General features: G+C 37.8%; 1 protein-coding gene across 7 annotated transcripts in view; it reads right to left on the minus strand.

Moving 5' to 3' along the window:
- Window positions 1–9,135: 9,135 nt before the first annotated feature.
- LOC131942482 (hemicentin-2-like) overlaps window positions 9,136–21,860 on the minus strand; it is a 115,693-nt gene continuing 102,968 nt past the window's right edge. For 5 of the 7 annotated variants that reach the window (XM_059302384.1, XM_059302383.1, XM_059302379.1 and 2 more), the window contains exon 9: window positions 9,136–10,850. In XM_059302384.1, coding sequence (XP_059158367.1) covers window positions 10,675–10,850 — 176 coding nt within the window. In that variant the 3' untranslated portion in view covers window positions 9,136–10,674. The remainder of the gene's footprint in view (window positions 10,851–21,860) is intronic. The other 2 variants (XM_059302382.1, XM_059302380.1) reach the window with 1 other exon arrangement.

A 21,860-nucleotide genomic window follows, 5' to 3' on the forward strand; every position in this document is an offset into this window, starting at 1 on the left:
GTAAAAAGACAACTCGTAAAAAACACGTTGTGTGAATACGTTACTGACTAGAACACATAGATTTGAACCCGTGTCGAGTGGGATAGCAATCGTGTGCCCAACCACTCGACCATATCGTCTCCCCCATTCTGGCCACCATTTGTTACGGTTGTTTGTACACAAACACCGCGTGAACACTACTCAGTAAGCAAAGAGGGGGAGTACCGAACCTTGTTTTCATCAAATTACAGTTACTGGGTTATGTCCCCTTTTCCCCACGTTTTTACTACAATTATATAGCGGTCTAAAATGCTCAATAAAATGTTTCCATGGATCAATTTAGTAATAATAACAATTGAATATTCTATGGTCATCGGAAACAAAGCTTCCCTGAAAATTTCAGCGCGCTAGCTAACTGTGAAGTGCCCGAAATATCGATCGCAAGATTTGATTGGAGAACCAAACAAACAGACGCGAAAGCAAGTTAAAGAAAACGTGGGAAAAAACCGGAAAATAGCCGGAGCTTAAAAATAGCTAGAAAACGTAAATAACCAGAACCTGAAAATAGCTGATCTGAAAATAGCTAGAACCTGAACATATCTGATCTAAAAATAGCTGGAGCCTGAAAACAATCTGATCTAAAAATAGCTAAAGCCTAAAAATAGCTGGAGCCTGAAAATATCTGGTCTAAAAATAGCTGGGTCTTGAAAACAATCTGATCTAAAAATAGCTAAAGCCTAAAAATAGCTGGAGCCTGAAAATATCTGGTCTAAAAATAACGAGCTTGAAAATAACTGGAGCCTAAAAATACGTGGAGCCTGAATAAAGCGGATGCATGAACCATCAAGCTAATCGCACCCCGCTATCTCAGACAATGTTTTCATTGAGTTTTGAAAAGCTCAACAGTGTGATGATAACAAATGGTAAAAAAAGGGAACATTTACCGGTCGGTCATAAAGGTAGATTGTACAGTAGGTGGGATAAATAATTCCCGTGGCCAGGTGCTATTGTATCAACTGGGTGCTCAGCCAACTGTGGTTAGGGTTACATTTTAGCTGCAGTTATCTGAGCTAGCTCTTACTCGAATCTAGGTCGGTAAAGTCCGAAAGTTTATTGCTGCTATAGAAACCAATCTAACACCTGACTCTGGAGTATAGGAAGCTCATGTCCTAAAAACAGCTGAAAAGTAAGGTGCATAAAAACTCAGCAACCTATTTGATAACAGCTTATTAATTATATTAGAGAGAACCAACTAACCCACAGTATGAATCCTGTGACGTGGCAGGCCAATGCTAGTAATAAAAGAAAAAATTAAATAAAATCTCGTCTAGTATACCCCCCCCCTCCCCAACCCGTAGCGCTCTAATAGATGAAGTAAATTGGAAATGCAGTCAAGTTAAACGAAGCACACTCGCCGAGATTAATAAATTTGTTTTCTTGTTCAGCTACTAAAATCTGTTATCGATTATTTTTTTGCTGAATGGGTCCTGATTTTGTTGTGTTTTTATTGATGTATCGAACATTCTCGTCTTGTTGTAGTCCCCGCTAGGTGGCGATAGGCGTGGTCGTAGCAGAAATATCATTTCCGGTTAGGTTGGTGAGTCAATGAGCACAAAGCCGTAAAGCAGACGACGAGAGATTGCTCCCCCTTTACTGGTGTTATTTTATGGTTCATACTTGAGGTCTTTTTAACAGACCGGCGACTCACAATGCTTAGCATTACAGCTGGTCTTTATACAGAATATCTGGGGCCCATAGACATAAAACGATGTATATCACAAGTTATCCCGCGCTGAACTTCAACGTGCTTGTAATTTATCGCAGACAAACATGGTCGAGGAAACGCAATCTACCGCGATCATTAATTTTTTTTTTTACGGTCATAAGAAACACTTTTTTAAATCCTTTTCCTTTTCTTTGCTAAGTGAAAATAATTTTTTTATATTTTAAAAAAATTGTCCTGGATGATAAAACTACAGTAACATTATTTTATCAGTTGATGAAAGCGGTGTTAAATCTCAAGCTTTGGACAAAGGCAACGGTTTAAGTGTGGTCTTTGAGACCCCCTCTATCAATGATTGTAAGACCCCCCTCTATCAATAATTGTAAGACCCCCCTCTAGCTATGATTGTAAACATTCTTATGCGAGGCCGCGAATCAATGTAACACTACAGCTCAAGCTGGTTGTGGGTGGGGGGGGGGGGGGGGGGGTTGAAAAAAATGTTAAAACGAATGGAATCAGGAAGAAAACGATTTAAATTTTCAATGAAATAAGAATATCGACATCCACATGTTTTCACTTCAATTTATTTGCTATACTCACAGCAGGGGTCAAGGTTGGCGCGGGTGTTATGGTGGTCTAACCTGTACTTTCTGTTAACTTGTCACATGCGTAGTTTGTTAACAGCTGATTTTTGTTAACATTTGCTTAGTTTCTGTTAACCTCTTGAATAACCCGTACTTAATAGTTTATGTTAACAACTAGGCATGCTGCCCAGCTTCGCTTAGGCTTTCGAAAACATTGAGAATTTGCATGCTTAATTAATTCGCCCGAGGGTCGGTCTACGACCTCAAGAGTTATGAAGAGGTTTAATCCGTGGACATTTTTTTTCGATTTATAGCTCATATAAGGTACCGGTCAGTCGAGGTCAGTTTTGACCCCCTCATCGTAGACTTTTCGGCCAACCGGCCCCCGTGTTCTGTCGCCCCAAGGCAAGATCCTGCCAAATTTGAAGCGCCTGCGGCGCCGGGAAGTGCCCTATCGGACACCCGACAATCTAGATCTAGATCTAGATTCCTAAAAGAATTTTTTTTTAAGTTTAGCCCGAGCATAATAAAAAAAAATACATTAACCAAGTTGACTTGGTGTGTCTCGAACCCGCACCACCTGCGTGGTTTAATGTACACTAACATCTTCGCTATTTAGGCAGATGACGTCAATAGTTAATGTATAAGCAATAGTGACGTCACAGTTTTATGCGTTCTTTTTCACATATATTAATGCTTTTCCGGTTGCATAAATAATACTGTTTCTCTACATTCGAATACGCCTTTAATTTTTATTTTTCTTCTTTAAATAAAATTGTGGTTATACATTTAAAACATCTAACATATTATTTTCAACAAAAGTCCGTAAAAAATTCTCGATATATCGCTGCCGATTCTGACGTGATGTCCGGCGAAAATTTTTTGCGGACAGAGAAAGAGAGAGAGAGAGAGAGAGATGTGCGCACATTGGGCTTTTATATATTAGGATTGATTTAGTCCGTACTTTCTGTTAACTTGTCACATGCGTAGTTTGTTAACAGCTGATTTTTGTTAACATTCGCTTAGTTTCTGTTAACATCTTGAATAACCCGTACTTAATAGTTTATGTTAACAATTTATTTAGCCCGTACTTTCTGTTAACGTGTCACCATCGTAGTCACCCGCCAAAAGCCACTGGCATTTGCTGGTTCTGGTAGGAAAATTTCTCCTGGAAATATTATTCTGGAATTCTCATTTCAAACACTTTAGTCAATAGAATTTTCCGACAAGAATTAAATACATGCTCTAGTGTTTAAGGCACGGGTTCCCAACCTGGGGGTCGCGACCCCCAGGGGGGTCGCGAAGGTCTTTCTGGGGGGTCGCCAACTGGTACACTAAACCTTAGTAATTTGAAACAAAACATAAATATTTAGAAGAATTTTTGAAATTCGGCTTCATTAACATCACTGGAAATGTAATAGAGAAGAAACAAAGCGCACTGTACAAAGTTGTTCTCAGTCACGAATCTATGAAATTTTCAAAACTAACACGTCATTTGAGACGAGTTATTCGGAACATACCAAAAAATATATGGAGTTCTTTCGTCGGTAAGAAGCTAGTTGCAAACGCCAGAGACTTGATCGAACAGGAAGTTTTCACCAGCATTAGTGCAAGCATCAAATGAAGTCGCGATAGAAAATGCCAAGCAAAAAAAAAAAACAATAGGAGAAAATCTCATCAAACGCTGCATGTACGTAAATGTTAAATAACACATTTTTATTAAAATTAAGCTTTCACCATTGTTTGCTTTTCAAGTTGATAAATCAACAGACGTGAGTTCGTGTTCGCAGTTGCTGGTCTGTGTCTATTTTCATGCGGATGATAGCAGAGCAGAGTTGCTCTTTTGTGAAGATAGCATGGAGAAAATAAATACCTTTTTTGAAACTGGATGATTAAAATTGGTTAGAACGGCTGTGGGGGTTTGTACGGTTGGTGCGCCATCTATGTTTAGGTCAAAATTGGGCTTTCAGAAAACAGAAAAGATTTAGCTCCCTAACCACTGCCCTAACCAATCGACATCAAGAGTCCATTGCTAGTATAAGTCGTAAATTATATAAAATCTGGAGCCTTCAAAGAACTGAGCAAAAACATTAATATAGATCACGAGGCTCTGCTCTTCTACACTACAGTACGCTGTCTGTCAAACGAAATGTTATAAATTGTTTTTTTTTTAAATTGAAATCTGAAATTAAATTGTTCTTGGAAGTGCAAAGGAAACAAGACTTTTTGGTACACTTAAAACGACATAGAGTGGTTGGAGAGAGTATCATACCTAGCAGATGTGTTTGAACATCAAGATAAGCTTAACCTGAAGCTTCATGGAAAATGAACGAATATTATCACTTTCCATGATAATCTCGGGGCATTTTATCACAGCTGCAAAATCGGTAAAGAAAATAAATCTTGGAAATATTGTAAATTTGAGAAAATCTGCGGTGTGGTAGATGAATCTGATTGTGAGATAATTAAAATTTTGAAAGAAGCGATTTCTGGGCATCTTGAATCTCTTGAAAACGAACTGCATTGCTATTTCTCTGAGCTGAAAAAAGAAGAATCTGCATTTACGCATTACCCATTCTCTTCTTCCCTTGATGTTGCCAGCATTCCCTATGAATTACAAGATTAATTCTTTGATTTGCAGAATGATTCCAAGTAAGATGAAAAACTGCAGACACAATTTTGGTGTAGTATTCACCATTCATACCCAAACGTAAAATTGATTGACTTTTTGAGAATATATTTTCAACACTATTATTCGATTAAAAACAAAATTAAGATAATTATAATGACATAGGTTGGCGTTAACAAAAATTTGTTTTAATTAAAAACTTAACCATGAAAGTTTAGTGAATAGTATGCAATTTTACTCATGCTATTAAAACAGTTATCAAGAGTAGTTCATATTGAAAGTACTAGAAATTTATTAATTTCCATACTAATTTCGGCTTTTTAATTCTATGGGGGTCGCGGGTCACCTACTTTTTATAAAAGGGGGTCGCTACTCGAAAAAGGTTGGGAACCACTGGTTTAAGGGAATGAAAAAAAATTGAAGAACAAATTAAAAATAGTTTGTATAAATCTCGAGTTGGGATCGTGGTCTGGTGTCCACCACCCAATATCAAATGTGCACAATTTCAGTGTTTTTTTTTTTTTTTTTAATTTTGTTCTAACAAATGAGTATAATTGTAATAGCCACAAATTGTTGTGTTGGAAAAGTAGTTGCAGTTACAAGGGTCACTAGAACACCCAGCCCCCCCCCCCCCCCCCCCCCCAAGTATCGGATCTAAAAATCGAAGAAGCTGTCGGGCTATGTTAATCATCATCTTATCTTTGGTATCGGTCTGTGGGAGAAGACTTTCAATTACGTTTTGGTTTTAATCCCAGCGCTCCCCCCCCCCCCCCCGTCAACGATACATGTACACAGTGGGGGTCCAAACTATGATCTGACAGAAGAGACGTGTACACTATTTTACACCTTGGTGCCATAGCTCTTCGCGTGTCTGTACAGTTTCAATGTTCTAATTCATGCAGCTAACATACCATTAGATGCAGATAGTTCTGCAGTGACGTGTCGACTGGCTACAGGAGCAAAAGTGTCCAAAGCCGAGTGGGTTTTTATACTGCTGGGGCATGCCCAGATTTCCACACATTAGAGTTTAACAGCAATTTCCACACATTAGAGTTTAACAACAATTTCCACACATTAGAGTTTAACAACAATTTCCACACATTAGAATAAACAGCACACGGAGACGAGGGAAGGAGCAACAAGATATTTCTGCACTCGTTCTACATCGATAATAACAGAATTTTAATGATATTGATAAAACAATGTATCATGTTATACACAGCTGACAATATAAATACAGTTGAGTGAAAAAATACATCGACACTGTACAATTACAGCATAGCCTAGTGGTCTCTAGAGAACTTTGTAAACAAAGACCTATACAGGTTTTTGTTAACACAGTCCTATATAGGAGTTTGTTAACAAAAAACTTTATAGGCTTTTGATAACAAAAACGTATAGAAATGTTTGTTTATAAAAACCCAATAGGTTTTTGTTGATAAACGAGCATGGATAATTTTATTAAGAAATTTCTATTAATGCTTTTGTTAACAAACAATTGTAGAAGCCTATGCTAAAATAGTGTAATAGAGGCTTCTAATAACCAAGTCTTATAGACGCTAGTGTCAACAAAGGACTATTTAAGCTTATGTTAACACAGTTTTAAAGATGCTTGTTTTAACACAACCAAAAAAAAAACCCAACCTACAGAGCAGCCCAAAAAAAAAACCCCAACCTACAGAGCAACCCAAAAAAACCCCAACCTACAGAGCGGCCTAGAGATCTATGGAGGATGTAGTCTTATGACATAAAAGATTAATATAAAAACATCAAGACGTTTTTTTCCAATCAACAAAAGGTTTTGATGTCAACAAAAAATAACCAACAAAATAACGTAATCATTTTAAACAAATGTAACTTCTACACATACAATTACAAATTCAGATAACACATAATCATATATTATATATATATATATATATATATATATATATATATATATATATATATATATATACATATATATATATATATATATATATATATATATATATATATATATATATATATATATATATATTAGCAAATGCAAGTTTACATGTTGAAGTTTCTGAGTCTCACACACATGAACTATTTTAAAGCTTGAGAAGTCACAGCTTATTTAAAGCAACCCGGACAACATATATAAAAAACTGTTACGTTAAAACTGCTGTCTCTTGTACTATGTGTTTTATAGTGTTTTTATTTTTATAGAAGATCTGATTCAACCGTTGTTTTAAATGTAATTCTTGTGTAATTTCTTTTTATTTCTTGAATTTAAATGTTAAGATGTTTAATTAGTTTTAAGATTTAGTTTTGAATTATCCTATTTGTCCATGCTACCTGTCTCCATAAAATGTACACACAAACCGTTACGTGTTTTAACGCCCTACCTACGCCGTTATCGCCCCGCCTCCTCCTCAGCTTAATGTTCTGATCCATTTTCTGACCAGAAAAATAATTTCATTGGAACAGCCATTTAAGGCAAATTCAAAACAGTGTGGGCCGCAGAAAAGTTTTTAAAAACTTGAACCAGATCTAAAGAAACAAAGTTTCCATGGATCACGGTGCTGAAATGATAAATCTACCATTCTAAATAAATTCATCTGTTTAAACAGCTTTCTGTGACCTCTGTCTCTCTCCCTCTCTCTCTCTCTCTCTCAAACGAAATGGTCACTTTAGCATGCGATGTAACAGATCACATATGTTATGCACGTTTATATAGAGAATAAATGCAAACGCGCCCAAAACGTTAATAAGGTAGTTAAATATATATATATATATATATATATATATATATATATATATATATATATATATATATATATATATATATATATATATATATATATATATATATATATATATATATATATGTGTGTGTGTGTGTTTGTATGTGTAAATACACAACATAGATATGTAGATACACACTCAAACATACATACATATAAATACATACACGCATATATATATATATATATATATATATATATATATATATATATATATATATATATATATATATATATATATATATATATATATATATATATATGAATATGTATGCATATATACACCTTTAACTGCATATAATGAAAATTTACTTATTTATGTATTAACCACCACACCAATTATATGTATGTTCTTTACCACTTGCATTCAATTAAAAGAATGATTCATAATAAACAGATGGGTAAGCTAACGTTGGTTATACTTAAAAAATTTCGCGCTGTTGAATTAATCGAATTCATATGAATACGTGGTTTATTAATCAAATGTGAAATAAAATAAAAAACTACAAAAAAAAAAAAACAGCTACATGAAACAACCGTTCGAATAATTTCAACATTATTACAGCCCCTTATAACGACTGAATAACAGCTATTTATTTTCTGATACGTTCAATATACGTCCCGACGATAATTATACAAATGACTAATTAACAACACGCCTTAATGAATCACAAGCCTGACTTGTATACCCGTTTCATAAAGAATAGAACAAGCTCACGAATGCACGATCATGCAACCACGGTTGTCGTTACTAGTAGTCACGGTTGCCGTTACTTACACATTAAAACACGATCTGTTGAGAATAAATAGCAAATGGTTACAAATATGCGAGAAATCTGGCAGGAAAAAAAAAAACAACATTGACAACACCAACTGGCAACTCACTTTATGACGTAGCTACAATTAGCATTTCGCATACAGACTGATGTTATATTTTATTTTAAAAAGTGAAAATGCCATAGGTAGAAATTCATAGTTGGTTTAGTAAGCACAATTAAAAAAAAAAGATAAATTATTATCTTTACTTGTAACTTGCCAATCCAATTTTATTAAATTTATTATTTTATCTTACATGGCAGTTCGCTATTCTATAAAAATAGCTACTTAATTTAATTACATTGCCTCTACTAGAACGTGTTGCAAATAATTGTGGTCCCTCAGAGTAATTAAACTTTAAAGAAAAATATTAAAATAAACTAAAATGTATTATGCTTTGCGAAATGAATAAACAATTCATAATTGCCAGGTAGTCAAGCTCTAGCTTACTCAGGTGAAAATCAACTGCTGGTGCCTAACAAATATATATATATATATATATATATATATATATATATATATATATATATATATATATATATACATATATATATATATATATATATATATATATATATATATATATATATATATATATATATATATATATATATATATATATATATACTGCATATATAATTTTATGTAATTTGCCGTAATATTAATGCGATTATTTAACTAATTTTTTTAAGCTAAACAATCTTCATATGAAATTGCTTGCTTTCAGTTGTCATGCGTTTAATTTTAGGTTACTGATTGCTATTAGTGACAAATGTTCATTTGTCTTGAAACGAAGTTCAAAAGATTCCTCAAAGCTATTTGTTCTCTGGATAATAAAACGGAAATCTATTTCGTTTTCCTGTCTAAGTTCCTGTTCCAACTTTTGGATTGTTCGTATTTCAAGGTGTTCGTGAGTACTCAGCGCTCATAACTCAGTGTTTATTGTAGAGGTTTCGTTTATACTGGCACGTGCAGGGGCGAGATGGAATTAGCTAGTGTCAGAGACTGATGCAGCATCTGTCAATGTGTCTGCACGCGTCTGTCAATGTTGTATTAGACAAGAGATTACACTCTAGCAGGAGTTAAGAATGCGACAATGATCTTCGTGGTGATTAATACCCAGCCGTGCTTTTGCTCATCAGTCATGCGATCAGTCACATGACGGGGTTGGCTGGTGACGTCGCCGTTAGACAAGGTTAACCCTTTGTCGACGTGGGGGCGAGCGGGGATCACGTGATTTTGTTATCACAAGGTCCCTGCTACATTAACCAATGTTGACCTTAGTGTTCCTAGTGTTAAGTTGGCCTGCTTTTTTTTTCATTTCAATTTCAGGAGAAAAAATATATAGAAATGTGGAGGCGTTTTGCAAATTAGCTAATGCGTAATAGAGGTTTTAAAGTATATTTAATTAAATCAATTAAACGTGATTAAATAAGATATTTAAAAAAATGATTTGATAAAAATATTTGTTTTTACTATAAATAGACATTTTTTTTGAGACGCGTTATTAAAAATAAAGTATACAGTGAAAAACATACATCGCATAATGCGTGGTTTCCTAGATGATTGTTGGTATGTGTGAGAAATGAAAAAAATTCAACATATAACATAGAAAAATATGTCATTGAGGTATACTGTTGATTGTCGGACTACCTTAACTGGATGAGTTTTTATAAGTGATGACGTCAACTGTTTCCTAGAACTTAGCGTGGCTCTAACAAAATAACGCTACAGAAAACAAGGCATTGAGAACTACATGTGAGAAATAAAACGTAAACATCCGGGTCAAAGCTCACTTCCCAGAACACGCCTCGTTCTGCCTCGGCTTGGTTCCGTGTGGTCAGCTGACTCCCCGAGCTCAAGTAACCTTTAGCCTTTGACCTTCCCAATCAAGCCTTTCATTGGTTCATCTTTTGGTTCATCCAATCAAAGTTGTGGTTTTGACCTAGTCGTGTTGGAGACAACAAACGACAAAGTTTTGACCATCGGTCACTTTGATTTAGCTCTGTACTCCACGATAGGTCAAGATAGGAAGATGGGAAGGCTTGTCCACTGAATTAAAAACTGAACATTTTAAAGCGTTTCCGCTACAGCTCTTAGCTCGGAGCTGAATATCTGAAAATCGTTTCTCCTACAGCTCTTAGCCCTAAGCTGTTGGCTCCAAACGTGTCTTCACGTCGGCAAGCGGAAGTTATGGAATACACACATGTGCAGCAGACACAGTACGCATATGACCGGAAGTTGATACGAGTGTAGGCTGACTGCAGAGTTCCCTGTAGAATCATTGAGACTCTCCTGTCTTGATTTAGGACTGCCATCATTGCCAGAGGATGCGTCCTTTTCTGTTCCTGGGGAGTAGGAAAGTATTAAGATCTTTGCTCGATTTTAAGATCTTTGCTCGAAAGATCATTTCTGTGTGGAATAATTGGATTTTAAAGCTATAAAACTGTCTAGCTTATATACACTGTATATAAAAATATACACACACATATATATGTATATATGTATATATATATATATATATATATATATATATATATATATATATATATATATATATATATATATATATATATGTATATATATATATATATATATATATATGTAAATATGTATATGTATATATATATACATATATACATATATACATATATATATATATATATATATATATATATATATATATATATATATATATATATATATATATATATATATATATATATATATATATATATACATGTATATATATACATATATATATATATATATATATACATATATATATATATATATATATATATATATATATATATATATATATATATATATATTATATATATATAAGTATATATGTATATAAGTATATATATATATGTATATAAGTATATATATATATTACAAATGTAAAATACATGTAATTAATACATTTAAATGTTAAATAAATAATTGTTTGTCATTGTTAAGTCGTGTTGCCTATGCAACCGTCCAGCCCCCCCCCTCCACCCACCCACCTCATTTAATTAAAAATACCAATGGATAAGAGAAAGCCACATAAACCCTAGTGTAACTGGAAATCTAACACGAAGAGTTCAAAATGAAAAATATTTTACAATGAGCACTAGAACTTGTCTTTTCTAAATGACAAGTTTACACAAACAAGAATGCTTATCCCCATGTTACTTCCAGACATGCGCAGACGGGGGCGTTTGGACATGTTGAAACCACCAAACACGCCATTCATCACCGCAAGGGTCCCTGGGAACAAAACGTCACGTGGTCGGGCACACGTGACAAGCGCTGGGGATTCTCGCGTGATTTCTCGAGTCACGCAGAGTTGGGCTTGAAATGAGGGCGAGATGGACAACCCATTTCACGAGGGCGATGACTGAGTGATTATGAAGATGGACAAAAGTTGATAAGTCGCCCCGATCTAATTAATTCACGCGCAAGTGCGGAGGGCTGGGGGTCCTTGACGGTCGTATTTAATGCTATTTGCCACCGGAACTGGCGCTCCTCTGACCATCAACGCGGTCTTCTCGCTGCCCAAACGGGATTCTAGTCACGTGTTGAGTTTCTCAAGATCCCACGAGAGACCGACTCAGTTTAGTCCCCTTTTCCCGCTCAGTGCTCGCCCCTTAGAAAGTAAAACTAAGTGTTTCAAGTCTATACCCGAGAATCAATACAGTGGTGAAAATTCAAGATGGCGTTAACACGCGAGAATTGACGAGATTAAATGGCCGACATCGCGGGGAGATAACTCGTGATGAAAAATAGATTTAAAAATTTGATAGCTTAAGTAATTTTGTGTCAAGATGATTAAATTAATCGGTCGCTAATTTTATCCAATTTTGGCTTGCAATCGAATAATAAACTTTATTAAACACATAACTTAATAACATTACAATATTAGTTTTTTTTTTCTTTCCGTGAACACACACAGGAGTTGTAAACTTGAAAGATTCAATAGTAATGCTGGGATAGAGAAGTCGCTATCGCTTCAAGGGAAGTAATTCACATATTGTCAATGGCATGGGAGATAACTTTTACGTCGCTCACCTAAGTGCCAGTATACACCATTCAAAGCACGAGAAATAATTATTGATACACCCCTCACTGCCACTCACATCCCCTCCCTATCACCCCACCTCCACACAGCTGGATATCCCCGGCCAGTTTGGCTCACCGTCATGGATTTGACCTTTTAATTTGCTGTCTCTGGCACGTTCGGTGGTCTGAAGCCTGTCAGACCAGCGGGTAATGGTGTGTGAGTCACAGACAACAAGGGGCAAACACACCCTTAGAGGGACAGCAACACCATCTCACACAACCTGGGCACACAATAACGCCATCTCATACTTACAGTGACAACAACAACATCTCACACTTATCGTGACAACAACACCATCTCATACTTACAGTGACAACAACAACATCTCACACTTATCGTGACTACAACACCATCTCATACTTACAGTGACAACAACACCATCTCACTCTTAGAGGGACAACAACACCATCTCACACCTATCGTGACAACAACACCGTCTCACATCTATCGTGCCAACAACACCATCTCAAACTATGAGGAAAACAGAATATTACCATACATCCCCTGCTTAATGACCGGTTACCATCTCACACTACCAGCATGATGACCGGTTACCATCTCACACTAACAGCATGGTGACCGGTTACCCTCTCACACTACCAGCATGGTGACCGGTTACCATCTCACACTACCAGCAATGATGACCGGTTACCATCTCACACTAACAGCATGGTGACCGGTTACCCTCTCACACTACCAGCATGATGACCGGTTACCATCTCACACTACCAGCATGGTGACCGGTTACCATCTCACAGTACCAGCATGGTGACCGGTTACCATCTCACACTACCAGCATGATGACCGGTTACCATCTCACACTACCAGCATGGTGACCGGTTACCATCTCACACTACCAGCATGGTGACCGGTTACCATCTCACACTACCAGCATGATGACCGGTTACCATCTCACACTACCAGCATGGTGACCGGTTACCATCTCACACTAACAGCATGGTGACCGGTTACCCTCTCACACTACCAGCATGGTGACCGGTTACCATCTCACAGTACCAGCATGGTGACCGGTTACCATCTCACACTACCAGCATGATGACCGGTTACCATCTCACACTACCAGCATGGTGACCGGTTACCATCTCACACTACCAGCATGATGACCTGTTACCATCTCACACTACCAGCATGATGACCGGTTACCATCTCACACTACCAGCATGGTGACCGGTTACCATCTCACACTACCAGCATGGTGACCGGTTACCATCTCACACTATCAGCATGGTGACCGGTTACCATCTCAAAGAGTCATGTCGCTCCCTTGTAAAGAGAGGGGGAGGGTGGAGACATTATTCCGACTCACAGAAGCGTCAGGGAGATGTAAGCTTGACTCCCCACTGTAATTCTGACGGCTTAATAGGGGCGCCACTCTAGATTTGACGTCAACACTACTCCCCTGTAGGATAGGGATGTGTAATCCTGACTCCCCAATAAGGTAGATATAAGGCAGACGCCCCTCTAGATTTGACGTAAGCACGACTCCCCACTGTGATGTGTGTGTGTGTGTGGGGGGGGGGGTAATTCTGACTCCCCAATAGGGTAGATGTAAGGCAGACGCCCCTCTAGATTTGACTTAAGCACTACTCCCCACTGGGGGGGGGGGGTGTAATCCTGACGACGCCCTCTTCTCCCGTTATGAGCTTGTTCTTCAGACTGTAATAATTTTAATGTGATGCTGTATAATGAAGCTTGTTATTTTTAGAGCATATTTATTCCAGAGAGCCCAACGAAGCCTCCCCAATTTATTTTCTAATAAGGGAGATAAGAAAAGCATCAATACACGCAATTATTGATTAGCTGCTAGCTCACCTTACAATATAACCCCCCATTTACAAACATTTCTAAGTTAGACATTTTTGGGAATTTCCGCATACTAGGCAGGAGAGCATCACATATTTACTGTACAATTTGGTGTTTTTTGTTGTTGCAAAATTACGTTTCTTTTCCGCCCACGCAGTTCTTTTGCTTATAAAGCAAATTTACGCTTAATTCCATCATACGGATTAAAGAGATAAAAGAAAATTATCTCTGTGCCGTTTGGCTGATTCCATTTAAAATGTATAATTTTAATTCAAAAATATACATAACTTCTAAGATAACTAGCAATAAACCAAAAACTAAGGAACCTATTTAAATATTTAAACGCATGATTTCCATTACTTTATTAATAACTGATTTTTATATATGAAGTTGAACACTGACTTGGCCCTTATAGAACTCTCTTCGTTACCATAGTACTGGATTTTTGACCCCACAAATTTTGGTACCGGAAGTCGTCCATCACGCAAGTCACGTGATAGAAGACAGCCTCAGCTGTTGCTGGGTATCAATTAAAAGCCGGAGGCACACAAAAGTTGTTGAACTACGTGAGGGGAAATAATCAAATGTGTGTATCGTTAGGTTATCTCCCTGCCAGAAGTCAATACAAGGTTTGCTCCGCCTACTTTTGTGACGTTAGACTGTGACGTATGAGGGATACATAAGTACACGTCTGTAGGTACACCATAAGACGTCTACTTTGGTGACGGGTCTCTAATTGACCGTCTCTGCAACTGGTTCATTCGCTAATTACCCATCTTAAAAAAGTGTTAGATCAGGAATAAACAAAACGTCACACCCCTCTATTTTTAGCCAATTCTTAAACAGTTTTTTAGCTCCTATATTTAGTTTTTAGCTCCTATATTTAGTTTTTTAGCTCCTATATTTAAAACATAACAAAAGGGAGGGCACCAGCTGGGTCGACTACACGAATATATCAATTTTGACATGGATTATGACGCCTACATCTTTCTGAATTTAAAAAAAAATAATTATGCCACAAACTTTAAAAAAAAAAGTGATCCACGATTTAGAAATAATAATTAACGATTAATATAGAAATCGTCATTTCAGCAAAATATATTATATTTGGTTACACACACACACGCACACCCACACACCCACACCCACACACACGCGCACACACACCCACATATATATGTATATATATATATATATATATATATATATATATATATATATATATATATATATATATATATATATATAAACTTAGAGCATTTTCGACAATAAGTCAGCTGCATAACTACTTTACCTACAAATTCTAATCCACACATTAAAAACCTAGGCTGATATTTAAGACTAGGCCAAGCTCCAATACTGATAGACCAAGTCTCATTATCAGTAATCACGGCTGAGCTTTAATCATTCCGAAATTTAGAAATATTAATTTTTTAGACAATATGTTGACTCCATGAATCTTTTTAACGACCCCGTTTGCCCATTCTGTTTAGTTTCATACTCTGGTTAAACGCGCCCACTTATCAACATATGCTTTCATTTCTAGACCTGGGCTTTGTTTTAGCACGAAGCTATTTTTATTCCACAGGTGAATCCACAAAAATACCGTAAAGCATCTAAAGATCGTTTGTGGTAAAACTTTATCTGCAGTATTGTAGGAATACAGTCTTAATGTTTCGAGTATTAAACTGTATGTATTCTAAAAATACTTTAATAAGCTTCCAGAATTCGAAAAATGTTTTTGTATCTGTTATTCTAAGTTTAAAATAATGAAAGAGTTCAGAGCTCCAATTTTCAAGTGAACGGAAATGAAACTCCTATACTCCTTGAAGAATTAATTAGTCTACGTTAGATTTTAATTGAAAATGAAACCGGTGTTGATTACAACAGCTGTTGGGAATTCCCGAAAAATAAAAAAAAACAACGAAATAAGTTTGTGAAAGTTTGAGCATTTTAATAACCTCTTAATATACGTTAGATCAACATTTTTAATGACTTAAAAGAACGAATATTTTCCCCAAGTCTTTGCAGCAAACTTCGAGGCTAGAGATAGTTATGTTTCCTAGCCGGCAAAGCAGCGCTAAAAGCGTAAAAAGCAGGAAGCATATTGATAATTTCGTCGTATGGAAGCTTTACTTAAACTGTTCCTATATTTGAGTTTGATTTAACCGTTGGCTTTTAAAAACTGAACATGTGGGTGGATGTTAGACTAACCGGGAACCAAGGTTCCACTGGACCTTACTGGGTCACTTTTAATGGGTTATTTACACTGGGTTATTTTCATTGGGTCATTTCACAATAGGCCATTTCACAACAAATAATTTTTTTTAACTGGTAATTTCCAATTGGGCTATTTCACAATATGCCCTTGCTCAATGAATTATTTTTAATAGGTAATTTCACAATGGGCTATTCCAAAATAGGCATATCCAAAATTGGCAATTTCACAATAAATTACTATTAAACAGGTTATTTAACATTGCGCCATTACCCAAATGGGTCATTTCACATACATTTTTAAAGAGCTGAGAAGTCATAAACTTTTCTCATTTCATTGCAAAAACAGTTTTACTGACAATTTGTGATGCACTTCTTGCTGATTTTACTCTACAAGAGTGGAAGTAGAGTCGAGCTATTTCTGTGACGTAGAGCTGTGCGGTTAACACGTATACCCAGACACCTTTCTGTTGCCGCTAGCCAGGTACATCATCAAATCTAGGTGGACTCAGTGACGTCATACGGAACCCGGGACTCATGTTTAGCAATCGAGAGCTCTACCCCTCGACCAGGCCTTCCCTTTATCCAGCAGCTCTAATTGTAAGTCTTATAAGACAGCAACAACACAGACACACATTAATTGTAAGTCTTATAAGACAACAACAACACAGACACACATTAATTGTAAGTCTTATAAGACAACAACAACACAGACACACATTAATTGTAAGTCTTATAAGACAACAAAAACACAGGCACACATTAATCAATCAGCTTGCTGCTCATCCCAACATTGCGGCTTTTAAAAAAAATATTTTAAATATTTGAATCTTTGAATCACTCGGAGAAAAACAACAAAGGTTTATTTCTGGGTCAAATCCACCTTTGTGTTTGATTCTCTCTTCAAGTCAAATTCTGAAATTTTTCTGGGCATACCTTAATGTGCACATTTTTCAAAGTTGACAGGCACAAATTTCTGTAAAAACCGAGTGCACGTTGCGAGAGGGTCTTCATTTTCTTGTCCTTACGGTAATAGAGTGGCCTACAGCTTGTGATGGTGGTGAATTTCTATGGTCTCACAAAATGGTCCTAAAACCAAACATCTTTTGTCTTAGCAAATGATTATTTTTACGCAAATATCCCCCCGCCCCACACCAAACTGCTTGTACAGTAAACATTGCGTGTAACTGTCGACACTCCACTCCTTTTATTTCACCGCGTGTAAACATGGAAATAAAAGGGACGCTACTCTAAATCTACGGAAAGCAACTCCTTGGCGCACTGGTTATAATCTGAATAATTTAACAGCTGTGAGTTTTAGTTTCATAAAAACGTTGGTTTAAACCTGGATTGTCACGACATTATTATGAATAATGTAATATAAGAGCTGATGCTTATAATTATGGAACGACAGGTTTTCAGGTTACACAAGTTTCCTATTGTGGGACTTTGTTGTTATGCGTCTATAAGGTTACCATATTTTGGGCACTTGGTTTACATTCAAGTTCCCATATTTGTGGGACTTTGTTGTTATACGTCTATAAGGTTACCATATTTTGGCACTTTGTTTACATTCAAGTTCCCATATTTGTGGGACTTTGTTGACATTATCTAAACTTTCCATTACTGGGACTTTGTAAACACTATCCAAGCTTCCCATATGTGTGGGACTTTGTTAACATTACCCAAGCTTCCCATATATGTGGGACTTTGTTAACATTATCTAATCTTCCCATTACTGGGACTTTGTTAACATTATCCAAGCTTCCCATATGTGTGGGACTTTGTTAACATTATCCAAGCTTCCCATATGTGTGGAACTTTGTTAACATTATCCAAGCTTCCCATTACTGGGACTTTGTTAACATTATCCAAGCTTCCCATATCTGTGGGACTTTGTTAACATTATCTAAGTTTCCCATTACTGGGACTTTGTTAACATTTTCCAAGCTTCCCATACGTGTGGAACTTTGTTAACATTATCCAAGCTTCCCATTACTGGGACTTTGTTAACATTATCCAAGCTTCCCATATCTGTGGGACTTTGTTAACATTATCTAAGTTTCCCATTACTGGGACTTTGTTAACATTTTCCAAGCTTCCCATATGTGTGGGACTTTGTTAACATTATCCAAGCTTCCCATTACTGGGACTTTGTTAACATTATCTAAGCTTCCCATATGTGTGGGACTTTGTTAACATTATCCAAGCTTCCCATATGTGTGGAACTTTGTTAACATTATCCAAGCTTCCCATATTTGTGGGACTTTGTTCACATTATCTAAGCTTCCCATTACTGGGACTTTGTTAACATTATCCAAGCTTCCCATTACTGGGACTTTGTTAACATTATCCAAGCTTCCCATATCTGTGGGACTTTGTTAACATTATCTAAGTTTCCCATTACTGGGACTTTGTTAACATTTTCCAAGCTTCCCATATGTGTGGGACTTTGTTAACATTATCTAAGCTTCCCATATTTGTGGGACTTTGTTAAATTTAACTAAGCTTCCCATATGTGTGGGACTTTGTTAACATTATCCAAGCTTCCCATATGTGTGGAACTTTGTTAACATTATCCAAGCTTCCCATATTTGTGGGACTTTGTTCACATTATCTAAGCTTCCCATTACTGGGACTTTGTTAACATTATCTAAGCTTCCCATATTTGTGGGACTTTAAGTATTAACTTGTTATCTTCACTGTCAACATAACAGGATGTTGTTGAGTGATTCCTATGAACCAGCGCAAGACATACATTCTAAAACGTGAGCATAGCAGTTAGCATTTCACTCCACCCTGACCTACCGTGGTTACAAGCATGACGGTAATTCCGTGATCTCTTGATAAGTTGTGACACGTCCATCCCCACCCGGTACAAGAATGATGGTGTCCCATAACTTGTGAGACTGTTACATTCCTGTCCTGACCCCTATCCTTACATCCACCCTGACCCTTATCCTTACATCCACCCTGACCGCTATTCTAACATCTACCCTGACCCCTATCCTAACACCCACCCTGACCCCTATCCTTATATCATCCCCGACTTCTATCCTTACATCCACCCTGACCCCTATCCTTACATCATCCCCGACCCCTATCCTTACATCCACCCTGACCCCTATCCTAACATCTACCCTGACCCCTATCCTAACATCCACCCTGAACTTTATCCTTACACCCACCCCGACCCCTATCCTAACATCAACCCCCGACCCCTATCCTTACACCCACCCCGACCCCTATCCTTACACCCATCCCGACCCCTATCCTAACATCCACTCTTAACTTTATCCTTACACCCACCCCGATCCCTATCCTTACATCATCCCCAACCCTTATCCTTACAATCACACGACCCCTATCCTTACATCCACCCCAACCCCTATCCTTACATCCACCCCAACCCCTATCCTTACATCCACCCTACCCCTATCCTTATATCCAGCCGACCCCTATCCTTACATCCACTCTGAACTTTATCCTTACACCCACCCCGATCCCTATCCTTACATCATCCCCAACCCTTATCCTTACAATCACACGACCCCTATCCTTACATCCACCCCAACCCCTATCCTTACATCCACCCTGACCCCTATCCTAACATCCATCCAGCCCCTATTCTAACATCTACCCTGACCCCCATCCTTACACACACCCTGACCCCTATCCTTACACACACCCTGACCCCTATCCTTACTTCTACCCGACCCCCAATAGAAATGATAGAGTCCCATAACTTGTGAGTCTGTGACAACCAGCGGGAAAAAAATGCAAGATTTAAGTAACATTTAAGCCACTATTATCTGGAGCGCTTTGATCGTAAAGATAATTTCCGCTGTCTAAATTGTAGGGCTGGGGATTACAAATAGCAACCAATCGTATGGCGAGCACTTGATCAGGTGTCTCTCGGCCATTAGTTTAGTCGAGGCTCGCTGGGAAACGAAAACAGCTGGAGAAATTTAAACCAAACCAGATCAGTTCATGGGTCGCCCATAACCAACGTCTCTCAATTATACCGCATTTTACCTATTTAACCACACCCCCTGTAGCCACCTCCCTTACCGTCACAGAGGCCCAGTCTATAATTCTACCCAGCTATGTCCCAGGATTACTATAAATTATAATTTAATTTGCTTCTTATAAGAAATAAAACAAAATTTTGCAGTCGCATTTTTTTTCAATTATCTCTTCTGGGGATCAAACATAGGTCACATATTTTACAAAATACAGAGATTGGGTTGCAATAGGAGCAATTAGAATAATAAAACATATGAAAATGTAATTAAACAGAAATATTCCTACTGTGAAAATGGGAAATCTTATCTTCCATAGTTTATGTTTATGGCGATGAAAATTAGTTTTTAAAGTGGCTCGCTATAAACTAACATGGTGGTTATACTGCCATTTATCATTCCATTCTTCTGAGTCGGGAAATAAAATGTTATCGCTGCATTTGTTATCGCCCCTGCGTCATAACAACTGGGGATTGTAGGGCACAACTTCTGCTTGTTTCCAGGATGGGTGGGGGAGGGTCTGAGAAAGGGGCCTGAGGGGAGGGGTGGGGGAGGATCTGAGGAGAGGGGCGGGGGAGGATCTGAGGGGAGGGGTGGGGGAGGATCTGAGGTGAGGGGTGGGGGAGGATCTGAGGAGAGGGGTGGGGGAGGATCTGAGGGGAGGGGTGGGGGAGGATCTGATGTGAGGGGTGGGGGAGGATCTGAGGAGAGGGGTGGGGGAGGATCTGAGGGGAGGGGGGTCTGAGGGGAGGGGTGGGGGAGGGTCTGAGGGGAGGGGTGGGGGAGGATCTGAGGGGAGGGGTGGGGGAGGGTCTGAGGGGAGGGGGGGAGGGTCTGATGGGAGGGGTGGGGGTAATGATGTTTGTTGGTTGGTGTTTACCGATGTTAACTTGTTAGAATGTAATGATGTGTGATGTATGGGGGTGTAATGATGTATGCAGTACGAGGGTGGAGGGGGAGGGGTGGGGGAGGATCTGAGGGGTGAGGTGGGGGAGGGTCTGAGGGGAGGGGGGAGGGTCTGAGGGGAGGGGGGAGGGTCTGAGGGGAGGGGGGGAGGGTCTGATGGGAGGGGTGGGGGTAATGATGTTTGTTGGTTGGTGTTTACCGATGTTAACTTGTTGGCATGTAATGATGTGTGATGTATGGGGGTGTAATGATGTATGCAGTACGAGGGTGGAATTATG

Source organism: Physella acuta, unplaced genomic scaffold (genome assembly GCF_028476545.2).
Source record: "Physella acuta isolate Inbredline_101_S28 unplaced genomic scaffold, ASM2847654v3 ptg000408l, whole genome shotgun sequence".
NCBI classification, from domain to species: Eukaryota; Metazoa; Mollusca; class Gastropoda; family Physidae; genus Physella; species Physella acuta.